The sequence below is a fragment of the Balaenoptera musculus genome, chromosome 1 (assembly GCF_009873245.2).
Source record: "Balaenoptera musculus isolate JJ_BM4_2016_0621 chromosome 1, mBalMus1.pri.v3, whole genome shotgun sequence".
NCBI lineage: Eukaryota > Metazoa > Chordata > Mammalia > Artiodactyla > Balaenopteridae > Balaenoptera > Balaenoptera musculus.
Window position 1 is genome coordinate 158,706,729 of NC_045785.1, and position 23,061 is coordinate 158,729,789.

Below are 23,061 nucleotides of genomic sequence, written 5' to 3' on the forward strand. Positions count from 1 at the left end.
GTCCATGATTCTGAAACCTTCTTTTCTCCCTGTTTATTACTACTCTCCTTGAAGCAGTATTCCCTTTGTTCCAGCACTTACAGAAAGCTATGTCTGTTGACCATTCCTCTTCGAAGTTTTGAGTTGCACTGAAATATTTATAGTGTGTAGACCAGCACTTGAAAGGGATTTTAGTTTCCATAAGGTGTATCTTTTGACTTACTGAAGCCTTTTGATGATAAGAACTCACATAAAGTTTCAGATCAAGGGTGGCTTAATTTAGGGAACACCTCTTTGACATCCGTCAGCAATTGAAGACTCATTAAAGCATTCATCTCCTCCCTCTGGATGAGACAACAGTGGGCTCTGGGCTCTGCCACTTGCTGGCTGTCGGGGGGCCATTCTGGTGGTGGGCTCAGCTCCGGTGCTCAAGGTGATTTTGTAGACCCCTCGGGAACCGGGAGGGGAGCGCTGAGCTGCATGGGTCTGAGTGTGTGCCGATTGGTCCCAGACTAGAGGTGGCAGCAAGGGGGCGTGGCATTTGGCAGTCCAGGAGCCAAGTGGGTTCCCTGGAGGGTGAACTCAGAACAGGAACCCATCTCATGCATCCCAAGATCCTTGGCCTGCTGTGTGGCCTGGCACATTGGAGGCCAACATGCATTGCTTGTGGCAAGTCGAGCAGCAAACAGCAGTAGGCTGAGTGAGGAAGGAACTGCTTCAAGGGAGAGCAGTGAAAACCAAGAAGAGGAGAGAAAAGGAGCCCCCAGCACCAGGCTGTTTATGTGGAGTGGATGTATCTTTTCTGCTCCAGCTGCAGATGTCAGAGTCACATCTAGATTCTACAAGGATCTAAAATAAACTATGATGTGTGGATGGGACTGATCTTATTGCTGCCTTTTTTACTGTGATGCTTCCTCCAGGTGATTGGGTTAACCAAAATATTCTAAGTAAGCAATTAATTTGAGGTTTCTTGAGACCAAATAGTTTGGGGCCTTAAAAGCATAAGCCATGGGTGGCAGATTGCTTTTGAATGCCAGTCTCTGATTTCTCACGCTGCCTCTAATTATGTAGTAGACCTGGGAATAAAAAAGTGACTTACAAAACAGCTACAGGATAAAATACCATGTGGTCATTAAAAAAAAAATCACATTTTCAAATGACATATATTGACAAGGGAAAATTCTCATTATGTGAAAAAGCAAGAATCTTTTTTTTTTTAATTTAAATTTTGTCACTAGATGCTCATAGATCCAATTCAGCTCTTTTTTTTTTTTTTTTTAAGAATTTCACTTTTTTATCTATTTATTTATTTTTTTGGCTGTGTTGGGTCTTCGTTTCTGTGCGAGGGCTTTCTCTAGTTGCGGCAAGCGGGGGCCACTCTTCATTGCAGTGGCAGGCCTCTCACTATCGCGGCCTCTCTTGTTGCAGAGCACAGGCTCCAGACGTGCAGGCTCAGTAGTTGTGGCTCACGGGCCCAGTTGCTCCGCGGCACGTGAGATCCTCCCAGACCAGGGCTCGAACCCGTGACCCCTGCATTGGCAGGCAGATTCTCAACCGCTGTGCCACCAGGGAAGCCCAAGAATCTATATCTTGACACATATGGGGGCCCAGATATTTCCTTTTGAATAAATGAACATTTCGTAGATGAATGTGGCAAAAGCCTTAAGTCTGGGCAAAATTATGAGTCCATTGATGAATATGGCTCTTTGGCTCTTGAAGGGGAAAATCATAGACTAGAGGTCAAGAAGTCTGGTTGTAGACCAAGCTTTTAACCGTTTTGAAGCTCAGTTTCCTTATCTGGAAACTGAGGTGATGGTCTGCTCTAGAATGGTCCCTAAGGGGCCCTTTTGGGTCCCACACATGCTGAGTTTTGATCAGGGACTCTGGACAAAGCAGCTCTCATTGAGGAGGGCGCCGCAAGCACGTCTCATGTGGTTTGCATCGCTTCGTCAGCCAGACCTGATCACCCTTGACCTCCTATTGTTTCCCATCATTTTCTATGACCGTCTTGAGTTTCCACCTCCTGAGCCACTCCTCGCTGCTGCTGTGTAAAGAGACCTCTTGATTTATTAATCAATTAATCAGTGCACGCTGAAGAGTTGTTCAGGGTATTTAAACAGGGGAAACAAAATGCTGGAGCCCATAATCAAGATGGATCGTAATTAAGGGTGACCCTCTCACCGCTGATCTCCCTTCCCACCCACAGCTCATCAGACTCCAGTCAGCCCTGATGGGGTTTCCACCCCAAAAAACTCCAGCAAATTTCGGAAGGGAAGCTTTTCTTCCAATGTCCTAAGGAAAATAGGCCTTGAGATAAGCCTCATCAATTACCTGCAGCAATTGTGGAATCTCAAAAGTTCAACCAGGTCCCCAGAATAGCACAGTGGCTCCGTCCATATATGCAGACACTGTCCTCTCCTGTCTCCATTTCCCTACACAGAGTCATGGAGTTGGAAGGACCTTACAATAAAGACAGGCCACGGCCTTGCGTGACAGATGCGAGGTTCAGTGAGGCTACGTAAGTTGTCCAAGGTCACACAGCTAATCGGTAGCAGAACCAGAACTAGAAACCAAATATTTTGATACCCAGTTAACACACCTAGTGCTTATTTCTCTGTGCAGTCTTGCTTTCCTATAAAAATTAAAGCAAAGTAAATGAAAGAAATCATCCTCATTAAGTTCACTTTCTTTTAGATTTCTTTTAGATATGCGCTTCTGAACGAAAGAGTTTTTAATAGTTTTAGATGAAGTTTCTGGGGAAAAGTATCTTGGACTGTTTATCAAGGAGACATTTTTCTTTTGATGGATCAGGATATCAGACACATGGGTACAGGTATGGCCAGCCTGCCATGGGGCCAATGGTAAACAGAGTGAATCTGTAGGGGTTTGCTGGGCTGCTGGAGAGGCTAGATCTCTGGTCCAGAATCTGTTTAGTTTGGTTTTCTTCCAGTGGCACTTAGCACATGGTGTTAATGAAGCTAGGATTTTCTTAGAATAGAATCTCTGTTCTGGGTCACAAGTAGTACCTCCACCTGCTGCCAACTTTCCGTAGTTCACGGGGGCCCACAACGCATTGGTCCAGAGTGACTGCACTCACCCCTGCCAGGCCCGGACAACCATTTGTATCTACTTAATGACCACATGGGAGCATCCAGGTATAGCTATAATTCTTTAGTGGACACAAGGGGAAGAATCTGGAATGTTCTTATTTGACTGGCCTGGTAAGGAGGATGCTTAGAAAGCTTTTTTTTTTTTTTTTAATTCCTTAAAGTCTCCACTATAAAAATCTTACATTTGTCAAATGTGTTTGTCAACTAGAGGCTCGTCTGCCAATCTGGCTGCTCATTTTTGCTGGATGTCAATCAAACAGTCAAACTCTTTGGATACATCTAGGGCTTAACTCACAAACCAGGCATCCGAATTGCGCTTACCAGCCTTGATTGATAGGCTCTCCTTATTTTTTTGTTTGTGTGTTCTCCAGGACCCTGCTTTCTCGGCTGTGATTCACGACAAGCTCCAGGTCCCCAACACCATCCGGAAGGCATGGAATGACAGGGACAACCGCTGTGACATTTGCGCCACGCACCTGAACCAGCTGAAGCAGGAGGCCATTCAGATGGTGCTGACCCTGGAACAGGCGGCTGGCAGTGAGCACTTCGATGGCTCACCCGGCTCGCCCCCAGCCCTCTCCAACATCCCCACTCCGGTGGGGTCCCGGCATGTGGGGGGGCTCCAGCAGCCCAGGGATTGGGCCTTTGTGCCCACCTCCTATGCCTCCTCCAACTACACAGCCTTCATCACCAATAAGCATAGCAGCAAACCCAACAGCCTCGGGGTCAGCAATGGGGCGGAGAAGAAGAGTGGGTCTCCAACCCACCAGGCCAAGGTCAGCCTCCAGATGGCCACCAGCCCCAGCAATGGGAACATCCTCAACTCAGTGGCCATCCAGGCTCACCAGTACCTGGACGGCACCTGGTCCCTGTCGAGAACCAACGGGGTCACCCTCTACCCCTACCAGGTAAGTAACCTCCGAGCAAGAAAGGGCAGGGCTGGCTACAGTTAAAGCAGAGAAGTGGGCAACACTTCCTGTCTCTACTTTGTCCTCCTGGGAACACCCCAACTCAGAGCCTAATGTTTCCATGTAGCCCTGCTGAACAATGCTAAATAGAGATAAAATATATGAGGAACCAGTGATCCAAGATAGCGCTCTGTTTCCATTGTCTCTACCCTCTGAAGGAGAGGTGGACTCCCTTCCTAATCTCTCCCAACTTGATAGACCTTAACCCTTTTCTATTTGCAACCCACCTTAAATACTGTGGGATTAGGTAACCAACCGCGTGTTCCCCTTTTCTTATTTTCTCTTCTCAGTTATTTAAGTTAGCATGTACTCTCAAGTTTCCCTATAGAAATAAGAGAGCAGGTCTTAAATCTGCCAAGGAATCTAAAATATTTGTCTTAATTTTGCTCATGTGAGTTTTCTGTTGGAAGAGGGTTGGCTTTACCATATGTGTTCTCTGCGTCCCTTGAGTCACTCATGTGGGAAGCAGCAGAAAGTGTTGACTGTTGCTCTGGGGTGGAGAGGTGACCAAGGTCATAGAGTGTATCAGCTGGGGTAGGTAATTGGGGCGGCAAGTGGTCTCGAGTTGTTTCTCGCTTGTGTCCCTGTTGTATGGGGTGTTTGGTGGGTGACATTCCACTCTGATATCAGAACTCAGCCTCCTCCATCTAGCACGTCACCCTTTTCCGGAGGCCTCAGAGTCTTCCACCAGACCTTGTACAACCAGCCAGGAACTGGAGGAAGAGAGAGGGTGGAGGATCTCACAGGGACATGTGGGCACCCAGCCTGGAAGGGGCAAGAGTTCAGTCTCCTGGTCGCACCTTCTCTCAGGGGAGTCTGGGCAGGCCGATCTGTCCATATGCCCAGGAGAAAAAAGGAACACGTTGAGTGAACACATAGCATAGTTTTTGTTTCATGGGGCAAGGGTACTGGGAAACATAAATTGAGCTAAATGTGGCTGATAAAATTCCTGGTGAAATTTCTAGAGTGTAGAAGGGAATATAGATTGTTCCTCTTGATATCTTGAAAGAAAGTGGGGAGCATGGATCATTATCTTAAGAAGTTAGCGTTCTTGGGCTGCCAAACTTTTCATTGCTGGATGCTTCGTAGTTTATAAAATACAGAGCACACATCATTTTGCTTAACCCCCCAGTAGGCCCGTGAGGTCGGCAGGGCAGATGTTAGATCTTTCTTCTACCAATGGGGATCAGGATGCTTAGAGAAATGGAATAATTACCTGTGGCCACAGAGCCGGTGCCAGGCCAACACCAGCTCTCCCCTGCCCAGGAGAACGGCTTTCCCTGCCACGGCTGCTTCCAACTTTCTTAGCTTACTCCAGAGCAATCTCTGGTCAACATCTCTTCCAGATATGGTTTCTTTTCAGACGTGGTATATACCGAGGGAGAGGACTCCTCTTTTGACTTGTGGGCGCCTGGCTGCCACTTCACCTTTGGACAGAATTTTCTGGGTTATAGATATAAATATAATGAGGAACCACTTGCACCCTGGGTGGGGCTTCATAGTCTAATGCTTGAACATAGCCATCTAGGGCAGGAACAGAATAGCTTCTTTCCACTGTTGAATAATATGCTTTTTTTTTTGGTTTGTAGTTTAAAAATAGACAATTCTGAAAATTATAAAAAAAGAATACATGTCTGTTGTGAAATAAAATTTAAAAAGTATGAAACAGTTTAAGTAGGCCTTTAAAAATCAACATCACCCAGAAATAGACTACCTAACGTTTGGGTGTACTTCCTCCCAGGATTTTCTACGCATGCAGTTTCTAAAATTGTGATTATGTTCAATTCTCTGATCTGCTTTTCACTTAATATACTAGGTGCATTTTCCCATGCCATTATCTATTTTTCTAAAATATGATCTTTAATGGTAGCCTAATATTCCATTATATAAATACTACCCATTATATGAGTATGTCCTAATTTATATAACCAAGCATCAATTATTAGAGCTTAGGTTTTTGCTACTATAAATAAAATGCTCTGGTGCACATCCTTCTACCCAGGTCATATTTTCTACACATCCTGGGCTGTGCTAGCCACATACTCATGTTACACGGACAACTCACATTTCACCTTCCAGCGCCCCAGAGCACTTGTAACGTGTATCAGGTGCTAGTTAGAAGATTCAGCTGCTGCACAGCACTGATGAGTGAAGACAGAAGAACTTGGAACTGGTGCTTTCATATAAAATATTCAAAGTGTGGGGAAAGTTTGTGTAAGGGGGAGAGCTAAAGATGCAGCTTAAAAGGAAGATTAGGGAGTATTGGTACATTTTTAAAATTTGCGTAATAATTCTTTCTGCTCCTCCTTTTTTCCCCCTACCTCAGATGAAAAAGAATTTCCTGTACAATAACAAACGTTTATTAAGCTCTACCAAGTGCCAGGCACAATGCTATGTGTTGGTGGGGGCTTCTGCCATGGTCTGGAAACCCAGGCTCCTGTCCTGTGGCCCTTAGGGTAGGAAGCAGGGGAAGGGTGCGTTGTTTTTTTTTAATAAATTTATTTATTTTATTTTTGGCTGCGTTGGGTCTTCGTGGCTGCGCGCGGGCTTTCTCTAGTTGCGGCGAACGGGGGCTACTCTTCGTTGCGGTGCGCGGGCTTCTCACTGCGGTGGCTTCTCTTGTTGCGGAACACGGGCTCTAGGCGCGAGGGCTTCGGTAGTTGTGGCGCGTGTGCTCAGTAGTTGTGGCTCGTGGGCTCTAGAGCGCAGGCTCGGTAGTTGTGGCACACAGGCTTAGTTGCTCTGCGGCAGGTGGGATCTTCCTGGGCCAGGGCTCAAACCCGTGTCTTCTGCATTGGCAGGCAGATTCTTAACCACTGCGCCATCAGGGAAGTCCCGGAAGGGGGCATTATAAGCCAGGGAGGTGAGTGCAAGACAGATGCCCCGTCTGCTCTGAGAGCCTGCAGAAGGGCTCCCAGTCCAGCCCATGGGGCAAGGTGGGTTGATGTGGCCAAAGCCAGATACAAAGGTGATTCCCGTAAGCTACCAACTTGAGATTGCCCTGGGTAAATTGGATTGCTTCTTTCCAACTCAGAACAGGCTAATTCCTGCATTTCCCCTGAGCAGTAGTTAAAGCGATCAGAGGAAATCTCTCTGGGATCAAGAGATTTGGTGCCTGGCTGTGAACCAGTGTCCCCGTGTCATGACTATGTCTTCCTGATGCCCTAGAGGGGGGGCTCTGGGTCTGGCTAGACTGAATGGCTCCTGTTATGGACGTCTCCCGGCAGTAAATATTCTGCAGTTCACAGTCTGGCCAGCTCGGCAGAGATGGTTGACTGCTCTGAAAGCTGACCTCACTTTTCCTGCTCACCCTTACTCCCATATCCCTCCCCACAGAGCAGATGGCCCTCTGGCTGAGTGCCAGAGCTGTTCCCTGGGCAGAGAAGCATCTAGACTTTGTTGCTGCCGCTGGTGCTTCTCCACAGCCACAGACCCGGAGCCTGTAGAAGCAAGGGAGAAGAGGACGCTGCCCTTCTGCCACTTAAGTGCAGGGAGGATGACAAAAATGAGGGCAGGCTTTGCGAGAGTGAGCAGGGTAAAACCTCTGTATGGGTGATAGAAGGGTCTCCCTCAAATCCCTCAAGTCCCCTGTTTCCTACACCACTGTGTAGCAGTCTTCAAAGGCTGCAATAGGAAGATTTCTTGATTCTCTTTTGCTGTATCCTTCACGTTTCTCAAATACCTCCAGAAAGAGAGGGAACCTATAAGCATCACAGATAAATATGAACCTATCCAGAGAGGTAAGAAAAATAGTAAGTTAGGAGACATTGAGATTATATCAAAAATGGCAAACAAACCACAAAGATAATTTTTCATAGCAAGCTGATTTCACAGAAGTTGTTAAGATGGACTGTTTCAAAGAAAGACTTTCTTTTATTAACTTGCAGACATTTAACACCATCAATACATATATATGGAAAGCAGAGAATGCTCTAGAACTTTCATTTGATCACATGAGTTTTGACTTTGAAAAGACATGTCTGGATTATTTCCTTGTAGTTCACAACAGATTAATTACCTCTTTTGAATGACAACTGCTTTTGCCTGATTTACATTTATTACAGTAAGTACGTGCAGGAAAGATTTTACATAATGCTCATAATCACAGAACGCTGGTGATTACTATAGGATGGTAATTGCCTTTTGCATCATGGTGGGAGATTTGGAGATGGTCCTGCCTAATTCAAGTCCATGGTTCCACCAACTGTTGAACCTCATTTTAGTAGCTTAACATTTTAGTCTATTTCCTTATGAGTGAAATCCCTACCTTGCAAGATAACATGGAGAACAATTAAGAAAAAAGTATGAATGTACTTTGTAAACTGTAACGCAGGGAAACCACTATCAGCTCTCTTTCAGCTCCCTCATTGCCAGAGGAGAAACCCAAGGTTGAGAGGTTGGAGGTGTCTTTTGGGTAGAGCTTCCTGATTATGTCTGATGTCTTTTGCTCATTGAGAACATAGATTCATTTTATTCTCCTGTTTCTGACAGCAACTGACATATAAAAAAATGGCTGCTCATTAGGGAACGCTCCAATCTCAAGGAAACACTAAAGCTGTTTCTCCTGACTGGCCCTAGATTTAGGAAAAAATTCCAGGCTATAAGACCTATCCAGACCTCAAGGTTTTTGGTGGAAACCCCCAGTTAATTGGCTCCAAGCTAATCTTTAACCTGAAGCATCTTAATGATAGTCAATAAATCCTTGGAGGCAATGAAAGTAGTCCAGGTAGCTTTTTGATGTCCCCCTCAATACAGGGGCACTTGAAAGGGTAGAAGAACTTTATTTTATAGGACTTTGATAAATTGAACTTGTCAAGAAAATTCGAGAAGATGTTAGATTAATACATAAGTAATAAATCCGTAATGAAGCCTTAATGTGATGAAGTATTCAATGCTCATTTCTTGATTTGAGGGAAAATGAGTTTGATAAAAATTATCCTGCTTTCTCAGACAACAACCGCTGGAATCAATGTTAGAGATAATTCCAGGCTGAACTCTGGTTGAAGTCAGTGAGGGATTGTCTTAATTATATCTTGAGGAATTAATTGTGCCTAGTGAGCAAAGGCATTATTAGAGTTTGTATTGAATATTTGAAGATGCGGGCAAGAGACAGGCAATAGTAGCACCAACCTGGAAACAGCTCCAGGTTTGCTGAACCGAGCGGTACCTAAGCCTTGCTCTTCAGAGGTCAGAAGCCATGGGAGGACTTGGTGCTGACCCTTTTATGGAGGACTTCCAGGGGCCCTTGGAAGAGGAAGGTGGACTTTCGCTCACTAGTGCTCCAGTACTCAGAGGCTTTGACTGTGATGGATCTGTGGAACCTGGAAGCACGTGGGTAGTACAGCTGATGCCTGCAGGGTGAGGTGCACATGTGCTCCTTCCTCACTGAGCCACTTTTCACGAAGGATCAGGGCAGGTGTTTGCAGTGTGTCAGGAGTGGAGGATTCCCATTCACATTCTTTGCAGCCCTCCAGAGCTCAGCTGCCTGTTCCTGAAATATGCAAAGTGCCCTTCTTGGGCCAGCCCGAGTGCCAATTTGCTGCCCATTTGCTGCTGCTCTGTCCAGCCAGGCCAATAGCATAAGATGTCACAATCTTTTAACATCATGGGTTTTTGTTTTTTCCTGTTTATAGATGGCCAAATGAGTGTTATTTATCATCTTTATAAATTCTGACAAATGCTGAACACAAGAAAAGGAATCAGTTTGTATACTCAGTCATGGACAGAGCATTTCTCAAGAATATGGTGCTCAGGGTGAAATTCCAAAAAAGTCATAACCTCTTATAAATACGGGCAGGGCTATGGGCTGAAGGGAACACCCAAACTTCATCAGGAAATTACAAAAATGTTTTTTATCTGGTCATTTACTTGGGTGGTAGGCTGAATAAGGGCCTCTCAAAGATGTTCATGTCCTGATCCCTGGAACCTATGGATATGCTACCTTACAAAGTAAAAGAGGTTTTGCAGATATGATAAAGTTAAGGATCTTCAGATGAGGAGATCATCCTGGATTATCTGTGTGGGTCCAATGTAATCATAAGGGTCCTCATAAAAGGAAGACAGGAGGATCAGAGTCAGAAAGAGCAGATGTAAGGACAGAAGCAGAGGTCAGAAGAGAGAAGATATAACCTTGCTGCCTTTGAAGGGGGAGGAAGGGGCTGTAAGCCAAAGAGTGAAGGCGGCCTCTAAAAAACTGGCAAAATCAAGAATCAGATCCTCCCCTAGAGCCTCCAGAAAGAAGCAGCCCTGCAAGCGCATTTTAGATGTCTGACCTCCTGAACTTTACAGAATAGAGAATAGATGTGTGCTGTTTTACGATGCAAAACTTTCAGTAATTTGCTTCAGGAACAGGAATAGGAGACTAATAAGCATCTGGTAGCTGAAAAGCTTGGTAGGAGAAGCTAATGAGGTATGCAGACCAAGGAGCTGCTGTGGAAACCTGCAGGATGGCCAAGAACGTGGCCTCTTCATCGCACACAACAAACTACGTTACCCGGTGGATCAGACAGTACATTAGCAAGTCAGATTATTTCATTTGGGTGCCTCCACAGAATGAGAGGTTACTCATACTGCGCGGATGGTTTTCAATTGTCTCAGATTTCCCTATTGTTATAGCATCATAATAACAAGCATATCACAGGCACTCTCCATCGGGTAGCTAGTAATTACCGTTATGTAAGTATCTCATATGTTGCAACTGCAGAAAACATTCGAAGCCGGGGGTGGGAGCGTTGTGGAGAGACTTGGCTGGAATATCTATAGAAGGAAGCTCATCTTCTCTGTAGGGTCTGCTGACCAGATTGTAGGGGTTTCATAGAACTGCCCCAGTATTCCTTCTTATGTCATCTGGTGTTTCGAGGGTTCACATGAATTTGAAAGCACCTTGAACATTGCAGAGCAGAAGGTAAGTGTTAGTTGCTCTCGTTTTTTAATTTGGTAGGCAGAAGACAGCCACTGGAGATTTCAGAGCAGGAAAATGGAAAGATTTCCTTGCTTGACAGCAGGAATTCTCAAACTTGGCTGCACACTAGAATTGCTTGGAAGCTTTAAAGAAGAATACCAGCGTCTAAAGCCATACTCCAGACCAATTAAATCAGAATATCTCGGGCAGGACCCAGGCTTTGTTTTAACTGCCATGGCAAAGAACCACAGCTTTAAAGAACAATTTATCTGGCAGTGGTGTAATAAGTGTAAGGAAGGGAACAATGAAGATGGATAGATAGATAGATAGATAGATAGATAGATAGATAGATAGATAGATAGACAGAAAGATAGTATATCAGTTTCCTAGGGCTGCCATAATAAAATTACCACAAACTAAGTGGCTTAAAATAACAAAAAATTATTGTTTCATAGTTCTGGAGGCTAGAAGTCCACAACTGAGGTGTTGGGAGGGCCGTAGTCCTCTGAAGTCTCAATGGGAAAATTCTTCCTTGTCTTTTCCAGCAGGTGTTCTTTGGCTTGTGGCTATGTCACTCCAGTCTCTGCCTCTGTCTTCACAAGGTCTTCTCCTCTGTCCCTTCCCTCTTATTAAAAGGACACTGGTCATTGAATTTAGGACCCACTCTAAGGCAGCATGATCTCATCCCAATCTTTCACTAATTACATCTGCAGAGACCCTAATAAGGTCACATGCTGAGGCTCTGAGTGGACATGAATTGGGGGGGGGGCACTAGTTCCTCTCACTACATATAGATAGATGCCACGTAGATGCCAGACAGACGGATGGGTGAAAGGTGAAGGTAGCGTTGCGGAGGTGAGCACACCCATGCTTCTTCCTTGCTGATCCACTTCTGAAAAACGAAGGAGGTGCAGATGTTCACAGCTGGTCAGCAGTGGACCATTCCCATTCTGTTCTGTGCAGGGAGAAAAATTAAGGGAAGGGGAAAAGATGCAAAGGGCAAAGCCAAGAAAGTGAGGGAAGAGTTGTATCCACACACACCCATATCCAGATGGAGAATACCTCAAAGAGTCAGGTGAAATGAAAAAAAAAAAAAAATCACACATGAGTTTTTTGTGTGTTTTTTTTTGTGTGTGTAATAACCACCCCCTCTGCTGAACTTACATACTACCTTTAAAGTCAGCTGTGCTTTCACAACCATAGGTGTAAATGTAAACAGTACTTCCTGGAGCGCTCCCTGGGGTAGCTCAGCTTACGCTGAGGACCTAATTTGACTAGTGCTGGAAAGGTTCTGTTCCTTTTCTACTGACCAAGCTGATCGTTTGGGTTAAGTTGGTGGAATGGTCTGTGCTTTTGTTTTTCTCCTTCAGAGATATTTCTAGGCCCTAGAAAGAGGCTAGAAATAGTGAGTAAGGTGCTATGTGGCTTAAAAGTGTTTCTTATTCTCCCCTCGGTCCTTTGCATGTGTGGGAGCTGAGGGGTGTGGGAATGTGGTACTCTCTCTCAAGCAGAGGGAGGCTGACTCACTCCTCTCCTCCAGCTCTCCGAGGCCAGGCTGGGGTGGAGGGCAGAGCTGAGGATTGCTGCGCGAGGGAAGTGAAATCATGCCAGAGAGAAGATTCCCTGGATGTGACCCTTTTTCACAGTTATCTTTGTTTTAGGCAGCATCTCACCTCCTCTCCCATTTGGCCATCCTCCCCAGCCCTGGTTTCCTCAGGCAGAATACTCGCTTTCTCCGTAGAGTTGAGGAAAGGAACCAAGCTCACTGTCTGCAGTGAGCTACCCAAGGGGGTAACAACGGCTACTGCTTTTTTTAAATGACAAAGTACACAGATTTTTTTTTTTTAGGAACTCTGAGGCTGATACTTATCAATGAGTTTATCCAAGTCTCAAACAATGAGGGACTAGATGTTGGGTCACGCTAGATTTGCTGCTCATGCACCCGAAATAAAAGTCCAGCTTCCTTGCTTACTGTGTGACCTCGAGCAGGCATCTTACTGTTATGTGTCTCTATCTTCTCCTCTGCAAGGTGGTCCATTGCAGCGCTGTTATGGGCATTATATGAGATGATGTATGTGGAACACTTAGCATCGTGTCTGACACGTTGGTGACCCCTCCGTGAAGGGACTTGAAACTTGAGGGCATCTCCTCTTGGTCAACGCAGATTCCACAGACTCAAGACTGAATGGAATCAGGGCCCTCTTTTCCAATATAAGAACCAGTGGTGGATGAAAAAACAAGACCCAAACCACACAATGATATTAAACTCATGAAATAAATGTTATCCGGCAATGTCAGCCACCTCCACGTATTACCAGAAACCAGCTTTCCGTACGTGCACCACATCTTACACGAGAAGGTCATATTCTAAACAGGATGATCTCATCCCAGCATTAGTGAGTAAATTGATAAAATGTTGAAAGGCCCATGGACCCATTTTTCTCCATTTTTGAAGACCTTTTTAAAGGAGGAGGGGCGGCAGTATATAAACATGAATCACTTAAAATTCTACAGAGTAGTAGAGGGTAGCATTTAAATTAATTCAAAAGAGTAATATCTCATTATTTTGGAGTTAACTCCCATTGAAAGAGCACTTTGAAATAGTCCTCGGGTCTCTCATTCTTGCTTTCCTTAGTTTACACCTTTGGTAAATGTAATTGTAATACACTTGCATTCTTATTATTCACTTACATCTTTATTTATAAAATATGTTTTTCTTTTAAAATTATTTTAAAATTATTACATAATTTGGAATCTTCAATAAATTGGAAACTTCAAGTCTGCTCTTTGCCTACCCCACCGCAGGCACACACCTAATTAATTTTAAATTGAAATTTTACTGTGCTAACTGTCTTCAGCGTGACAAATTACCATGCTTCTGTCTTATGGAGTATTTGTGAAGATTAGTTAATGAGTCATATATTTCTTATGCCTAAACCATTCCCAGGGAGTAATTTAGGTGTTTAGGAAGCATATTAGTCACCATTTTTAGGACTCTGGAGACCATTTAGTGCATTGCTGCTGCACCAGTGTCCTCAAAGTGTTAACGTACCCCTTCGGAAGCTTATCTGAGTGCCTGGGAGGGACTGAGATTCTGGGGAGGAAAAAGGTACCAGGTGAAAAGCAAACATATCAGCAGCCACGTCCATATTAAAGGCTGTGACCAGGAGTTTTCTAATTACTAATCGGAGCCAGTCTGGCAGTTTCCATCACCTTAGCAAGGCTGGTTTCCCTCAGTCCCTGTGGCTCAGGCTGTGAGGAGTAGTATCAGTGCGAAGATTGAATTAGCCTGTTCGTGACAGGTTCCCTTTCTGTTAAAGCAAACAGACCCCAGAGACCCTAGTGGAAGCAAGATGAGAAGGCTGCCCTTGTGAATTACAGATGGCAAACTGAGGCCCAGAAATGTCAAGTGACCCGCCCATGGTCACGCAGCTAGAACACGCCGGAGCTGGGATTCAAAGAGTTTTCTTTGCACTGGCTCCTCCCCCCAGGGGAAGGGGCCAGCTCCCCAAATTTGTTCAACAATCCACTTCATGGGGAGAGCCACTCGTAGCACACTCTGCTAACATTTCTTTGGGGCAATTCTGAGTCACTAGGAATTGCAAGTCCACGTTCATGTTGTATTGCTGTGCACAGTCGTGTAGAAATAAATGCCCTGTGTTACATGTTCTCGCTGGGAGGTGGAGAGGCCGATGGGGACAAAGCTTGAGACAAAGATGGGCCAAAAACGAACAAAAAAGGCTGTGGAAGCAATGCTGCCATCTAGTGAGACATGTTTTAGGTCATCTGAGAGACAGACTGAACACGCCTAATACTGAGACTCTCATCATGAATTATATTAATATCCTAAGATGAACAAGAGGCCACAGGGCCCTTTCCTTGTCAACACTGTGGTCTTAATTGAACAGAATAGTATATGTTTAAACTCAATGTCCTAACACACATTCTTTAGAAAGGACCCCGTTGGCCAAGATCTCCGGTGAAGATGGAACTCGGTTTGGGGTAGTGGACAGGGTGCCCAGGTCTGCATGGAGGTCTGGCTCACCTGCTCATTAGCTGAGTGACGTTTTGCCACATAAAATATCAATATCTCCTTTTATAGTGTCTCTCTCCTAAGATTGTTTTAAGGATTAGGTTCCTTCATTCTAAATTTTTTTTTTTTTTTACCTCTAAGCACTGGATTTTAATGAAATTTTAGGCGCACACACACACACACACGCACACAAAATGAGACCCCATACTGAGAAATTCTACAAAATCAGCCTGATCGACTCTTCATACAGCGTGACCCTCTGCCTACCTGCAGCCTAACGGGACATTTAAAGGTGAGGTAGCCATACCTGGAACAATGCGCATAAGCCTGAAGGAAATGGTGGAACTGGTGATCAGAAGACTGAGGCATCCCTGTATCTGAGCTCAGCTTCCAGCAGTCATGACATGATGACCACCTTGAACATGGCTGTTTCGCAGGGCTCACTCTGTAGCTTCAAGATGCATGCAGAACCCACTTCAGCTAAGATTGTGTATCGGAGATTTTGCTGAAGACAACAGTTGTCTTGTTTTCCTCGAAGAACAGATTGCACTTTTTCAACTAAATAGCCTTTTTGGTAGAATGCTCCAGTGGCGTAGGTGCTTTGAGGGATTCATTGCTGCCGTCAGGTTAGGTGGACCACTCCCTCCAGACACTCTGTTCAAAATTCAGGGCTGAGTCACCGTTTCTGAAACTGGCCATTTAGAAGCAGCAGCCACGTTGCTGAGTCCCTTAGGAGGTAAGAGAGGGACAGAGAGCAGAGATATGAACATTCTTGTCCACAAGTAATGAGTAGAAAAGATCAATGGGGGTAGCTGGTGCTTTGTGGAAAAAATGAGGAGCAGGGGACGCTGGCCTCTAACAAGGGTAGTTTCGAAGCTTTACTGTTCTAGAAAAAGGGCAACAAATCCACTTGCTACCGAGGAGGGGACACTGATTGGTGGCTGAGAGTGTGGCTGGTTGGCTAAAAAGGGCAGGAAGTGTTCCAGCCATCGAAATGACCTTTGCTTTGGGGACCGTGGAGACGGTAGAGTGCAATGAACCACAAATCTTAATTCCATCCCCACTTCTGCCACTTGCTTCATGACCCTGGGCAGTTTCTCCATTTACAGAGAGGAAAACTGGAGCCCCATTCTACCCTCAGCTGTGTCAGCCTGTGAACAGACAGCTGAGCTTTTAACATTTCACACTCCCCTAGCGGGGTGCTCATCCTTTTTCTGGTTTGGTTTCTCTCCAAAGTTATCAAGTTCACTGTCTCTCAACTTGCAATTCAATATGCACATATTGAGCCGTATGTGCATGTTATTGATTTAGTTTCATAGTAATAAGAATAATAATTACAGCTAACACTTACTGAGTGCACACCATATGCCAGGCACGGTGCTTGCTGCTTTGTGTGTTTTCACTCAGATAAGCTTCATAACAGTCCTCTGAAGTAAGGAGATGGTTATGCTCATTTTAAAGACGAGGGAACTGAGGTACAAATTAATGTGAATAGCCAACCCCTGCACAGAGGAATCCCACACTTCTGAACTCTGAAAAATTTAGTCAACAAATGTGTTATTCAGCATGAACTTAGTCATTTGTTGGAATTAAGAAGTTTGGTAGATAGCATTTCTACAAGTTAATAATAGTATAAGTTTTATATTAATAGTAAACTTGATGAGGCAGTTCTGGTTTTATCTGACTTCAATTTAAGCAAGTCCTATCCTGACGATTGTCCTTATTTAGTTCCTAGTCTTCGGTCTTCATTCTCCTCACCTCGCCCAGTGTCCCTTCTCTCTTTTTCTTTCTTCCTTTTTTTATTTTAAATTACACAATCACCTCTTGAGACTTCTAAGACTTAATTACTTGGGTTGAAAATTATTCATACGTTTCCCCTCATTCTACCGTTATATTTTCATTTTAACACAGTTTATTTGTGTCTCTGAGAAAGGGTGGGCAAAGGAAATAAAAGGACTTGCAGTGAAAATCAGTCAATTCTATCACTTGTTAGCAATTTATAGAAAATATTTGGCAGAAAAGGCAATGGAAACTAAAATGGACTAATTAAAAAGGAAGTCACGTATTTAAACATCACAAACCTTTCAACCTCTTCAAAGTAGCTGCTAACTTCTAATTATGCAATAGGCTCAGTGGAAAGTGAACCAACACGGCATTTGGGGTTAATTGGTGTAAATGTATCAATTACAGTAACTACTCATTAAATGTTTTATAAGGTATATATGTTCCTAGCATAATATCTATTGAATACACATACACTGAATACATATATATTGTAAACATGTAACACCTATTAGAACCAAGTATTTAAACTCTCTCGCATACTGTTACTTCATAGCACCCTGAATCTACACCCCTGCTTGTTATCATTAGGAAGGCACATCTGGGGACAGGATTACAAGAAAGTGGAAAGAAGAGCAGATATGTGAAGGCACAGTGATATCGTGAGAATGGTGTGTTGCGGGCTGGCGAAGAGGCAGAGGACCGAGGTGACATTGAAAATGGGCCCCGTGTGGGCTCCATTCCTATGCACTACGTACAGGGCCCTGGTAGTTAGGCAATGAGAAGCCACATGCAGATACAACTCTTTGGGTAGTAGGGTAGCAATGCTACTGCTAACAGGGAGAGAGAGGGAGGAAGGCAGAGCACTGCTTTGGGAGGTGGTGAGGCCTGGAGAAAGACAGCAGCAGAGGGCTTGGGTGAGGGATGACTGATTCCACGGATGTTGCGGATAAAGCCCCAAGACCTTGAGGACGGTGGGACAAAGAAGAGGAGAGTTGAGGAGGACACCTGGGTTTCTGCGTCGGGTGCCACATGGTGGTGAGCTTTTAACTAGTTCAAGGAAGGCTGAAGGGGTGAGGCTGAGGGAAGACACAAGGAAAGAGTTCAGGTCTGAACACCTGGCCTCCAGGATATCTGTGGGACCCTGGTCCAGAGGCAGATGTGAATGAGAGTTGGCAGGGTTAGAGGCAAGGCTGCATTGTATCTAAGAGGTGGGTACAGACGAGGCTAGGCGGTAAGAGAAGCGGGAGAAGCTATTTCTTCCAGAGCCCAGGCCTTCCGGCTTTGGTTCAATGTCTTCTCCACGGTACTATTCTGTCGTGTCAGTACCTAGACATGAAAAGCAGGGTCATTATGTTATAACCACACTGTGTTAAGTCATACATTTATTCATCCATTCAGCAAACATTTTTTGAGCCAGACACCATACTAGTTCCTGGGGATACAAAGCACAGTGCTTTAGACAGCTGAGGTAGGGCTTTGCCTGTTCTCAGTGTGTCTTGGTGTCGGAGGTCAGTGAGAGATGATGGGCTATTCTAATTGGCTGTCCTTTACCTGCACGTGTCCTTTACCTGCACGTGTGTGTGTGTGTGTGTGTGTGTGTGTGTGTGTGTGTGTAGGGGGGCAGCCAGTAGTGTTCTTGTTTTTTTATTTTTATAAATTTATTTATTTATTTTTGGCTGCGTTGGGTCTTGGTTGCTGCGCGCGGGCTTTCTTCGCTGCAGAGCCCGGGCTTCTCATTGCGGTGGCTTCTCTTGTTGTGGAGCACGGGCTCTAGGTGCGTGGGCTTCAGTAGTTGTGGCCCGCGGGCTCAGTAGTTGTGGCCCACGGGCTCTAGAGCGCAGGCTCAGTAGTTGTGGCGCACGGGCTTAGTTGCTCCGTGGCATGTGGGATCTTCCCGGACCAGGGCTCGAACCCGTGTCCCCTGCATTGGCAGGTGGATTCTTAACCACTGCGCCACCAGGGAAGCCCAGTAGTGTTCTTAAAGTGGCACTGAGTGACTCCTGTGGCCTCGATGGTGGGCAGGCTCTATGACCCTAACTACTGGGCAGTGGGTTCAGGGGGCTCCTGACGCCCAGCTGGGCTGCAGCTATGGAGGAGAACTGGACCCTGACCACCCACAATGCAGAAGAATCTTGCCCTCCCCCTCCTCCACCCTGATCTTGGTGTCCATAAACACTGCAAGGGTCACAGGGATCCCACTAACTGGCTTCACAACCTGTATTAGCATTGTTTCCTACTTTAAACAACCTCCTTTTTAATGCTATCCGTTGATAAGATAAGTGATGAGTAACTTCATCAGCTTAACCTATGACAAAAGTCACGAATCATTTTGTCACTTCCTGATCCTGGGAGGAGAAAGACAGTTCAATTGAAGAATAGATTCAAGTCAGTATTTCCTTTCATTCAGTGTTCTGAGACACTCACAATATGCCAGGTGTCAGGGACTGGGAAGTAAAGATGAGTGAGGCTTAGAGCACAGCTCTCTGATGAAGGTCAGACTGGGGTCAGTGCCAGGGCAGAAGCACAGGCGCCATACTGTGGGAAAACAGGGTGGGACCCAGATAGGAATTCCATCCGGGTATCTGGAAAAATGCATCTTAACATTGGTTATTTATATAGCTATGGATTAGGTGAACTGTTTATCTAACTGAGCAGTAATCCAGAAATAAATAGTAGATGTTGTATTATTAGAGGAAGCAGAGGTATATTACCCTGTCTAGCTCTTGATTCCACCTTTAGAAATATCTCTCTGCTGCCCTTGTCTGCGTGTATTAGCAGCAGGCAGAGCTGCCCCGACACCTCCCCCCGAGTGTACCTGGGCGCTGCTGTGACCCTGTGCAGGCAGGGCAGAATGGGAAGGCACCAGAGATCAAGTCCAAGTCTCACTTTTCTCCCTCATCCGCTCCCAACCTCTGGTTATTCACCCAGGAAATGTTAAGAGTCCTGGGCTGCAGTTACCAACTTTGGTCTAATATGTGCTTATATTTTTGAGGCTCGAATAGGCCATTTTGAACCCTTGAGTTAAAAGGTCCTCTGGTTCCATGCCGCCCCCTTCAGACACTGAGCAGCAGATGAGTTACCGCTCTCCCTGCTGAGTCTTCCATGCTCATCTGTGTGAGACCGAAGGTGTGACATGGAAACTATGGCGACTGAGATGTTCTGGCACATGAAGTTCACGTTTAGTATTTGGTGAGAATTAATCTTACAGGACAAAGGCCCATGATCTGAACATTTTAGTATTTTTATTGTAGGATTAAAAAAAAAACCCACCTTCTGAGAAGATTTACATTATAACGTTCTGGATCAATACTTTTTGAAGAAGTAGAAAAGTAGATAAAGTAGCTCACACTGAAAATATTTTTCCTCGACAAATAAGACTAAAGTGACTATTTGAATAATGCACTTTTAATTACTGAAGAAAAAAACAGCTACTTTAAATGCCTAGTCACATAAATGTCACAATCCTGATTTGCCCAGATTTGCTCTTTTTTCTCTTACCTTGCACATGTGATGCTGTTAGCATTTATTGCTGTGTTTGGAAACTGCCAAGATAATGACTGTGTTAATTAATCTGGTCCAGTGTATTTTCACCATAAACAGGAGCATGACTGAGTCGTTCCTTCCACATCTCTCTCCCACCTCCCCTGGAGAAGAGTGAGTCTAAGTCATCATGGAAAGAAGGCGCTTGGGCTGTTCTTCCTGGGGACAGGCTTACCAGCCCTCCTCACATATCCTTTTCTTCACCGTTATGAATCTAACCTTTCAATTCCATTCGTCCAAAATTGTATATCTGTCAGGAATGCTGCTCTAAGTCTGTGTTTATTCTAGGGGGGAAGATAGCCAATCAATGGGTTGGTTCTGAACCTTGGACCTACCCACAGAAAAGCTACCGTGGGGTGTGAAGTGTGCGCCCGTCCCTATAAGTCTGTCTCTGTAAGGTGACTCTGGAACAATGAGCATTGGGGAAGAGAGGCATTGACCCTCTTTGAGTGAGTCTTGCAGTCAGCAAGAAAGCTTAATCCAAAGGATGTCATTTCCTCTCAGATGGGGGAGGATTTCTGTTACATCTAGTGCTTAATAATTCAAGAGTTCACACTGTCCACTCTCAAAAAAGGCTCATCTTCATGTATGCACACTCACACGTGCACACAAGCACACAACTCTCCTGGCAGAACTGGAATAAGTTATAATTTATCTACCTCTACTACTAGAATTGGCTGACAAAGAGCTATAGCTTATATCACATCAACATTAAAAATGAAACATTTCAAGCTCATTGTACATAACCATGTTTATCCATTGAAGGCGTATTCTAATCCTTTGTGTATCTGAAGCAGTAAATTGTGTTTTGGAAGAATGCTTAAATTACTTACGATGTTTAAATTTTTTTAAAAATTGTCTTTTAATCAGTTTTTAAAATCTAAGTTATACATGCACATAAGTTAAAGAGTTAAATCATTTGACAAGACTTGATATGAAGGACACCAGTCCACCACTGGGAATGCAGTGGGCATTTCCTGCTTCCTGCTTCCATTAATATCTATTTCCATATCATATCATTCCCGTGTTCCTACTAACTTGATATAGTTAGTTTTAGATTACCTATTACAGCAGCTCTCAACGTGTACTCTGTGGACCATTTGAGTCCCAAGATCCTTTCATTGGGTCCATGAGTTCAAAACTATTTTTATGTAATATTCAGACATCCTTTGTCTTTTTTTTTTTTACTGTGTGGACATTTGCTCTGATGGTGTAAGACAACGATGGGTGAAACTGCCGGCATCTGCATGAATCAAGGCAGGGGCGCCAAACTGTATTAGTCACTGTATTCTTCATCTTTTAATTACTGAAGAATTACAATTACACATTTGGAGGTTTTTTTTAAAGTACATTTCCACTTAAGAATGTCCTTGATGAAGAAATAAAAATGATTAATTTTATTAAACCTAGAAATGTGTGTTGAAATGTGAGGTACTTCAGTGATGTGCAATGGTTGTCTCGGGGGAAAAGCACTTATGCAGTTGTCTGAGTTGCAAGCTCCTGCCCTTTTTCCCCCTGTGGAATACATTTTTACTTGAAAGAATAACTGACAGACAAATCATAGTTATTCAGACTTAAGTATTTTGCAGACATTTTCTCAAAAATGAATGCAAGAGCTTGCTGTTTAGAGAAAAACAACTGATGGGGTAAGTTTACCAGTGAAAAAATTTGAGCTGTCAGTTGAAGGCTCAATTTTGGAAAACTTGATTTTGCCACCATGAGCCTGAAAGCTTCCCAACATTTAAAGACTTCTCTGACAAGATTAGTGGTGATAATAACAAATGTGATTTTTTTTATATTGCGTAATGGAATGTATCAACATCTGGAAGATATGTATAACTCAGTAAATCACTATTTTCCAAATGACCATTGCATTATGTTACAAAATCTTGTAACATAATATCCATTCAAAGTGCAAGGTAGCCTAATGGATTTTAGTACAATAGAGTACTAAACATTTATCAATGTAATTTCAGATTGCTCATTTCAGTGAACCTTTAGGAAACCACCATTTGTCAATTTTTAGTATAGTATCAGAGAAGAATATCCACAATTATCTGAAAAGGCTATTAAAATAGTCCTCCATTTGCCAACTTTATATCTGTATGAGGTTGGATTTTCTTCATATGTTCAACTGAAACAACATACCCAGACATAATCCACAAACCAAAACAACATAAGCCAAACATTAAAGAGATTTGTGAGCTAGTGGGAAGCAGCCGTATAGCACAGGGAGATCAGCTCAGTGCCTTGTGACCACCTAGAAGGATGGGATAGGGAGGGTGGGAGGGAGACCCAAGAAAGGGGGGATATGGGGATATAAGTATACGTATAGCTGATTCACTTTGTTATACAGCAGAAACTAACACAACAATGTAAAGCAGTTATACTCCAATAAAGATGTTAAAAAAAAAAGAGATTTGTGAAAATGTAAAACATCAACCTTCTCATTAAATTTTTTAACAAGGGAAAATAAATATATTTCATAAAATATGTTACTTATGCCAACATATAATGAGCTTATTGTTATTTTAAAATAAATAAATGCATATATATTTTAAGTTTTAGTTTAATTTCTAAAATGGTGAATATTGATAGTTTTAAGAGAGAACAACCTGTCTAGACTGTGCAGGTCATAAATCTGGGAAAGAAATCTTGAGAAAGATGTCATGATCATTTTAGCTGATATGTTTGAACATTTTAAGGATAGAGTTATAGAACACAGAGGAGAGTTTGGGGTTGAAT

General features: G+C 43.9%; 1 protein-coding gene across 1 annotated transcript in view; it reads left to right on the forward strand.

Moving 5' to 3' along the window:
- Nucleotides 1-23,061, forward strand: part of KIF26B (kinesin family member 26B) — a 482,699-nt gene that overhangs the window by 179,418 nt on the left and 280,220 nt on the right. Inside the window, exon 3 of the mRNA XM_036823698.1 lies at nucleotides 3,461-3,997. Within this exon, the coding sequence (XP_036679593.1) occupies nucleotides 3,461-3,997 (537 nt within the window). The remainder of the gene's footprint in view (nucleotides 1-3,460; nucleotides 3,998-23,061) is intronic.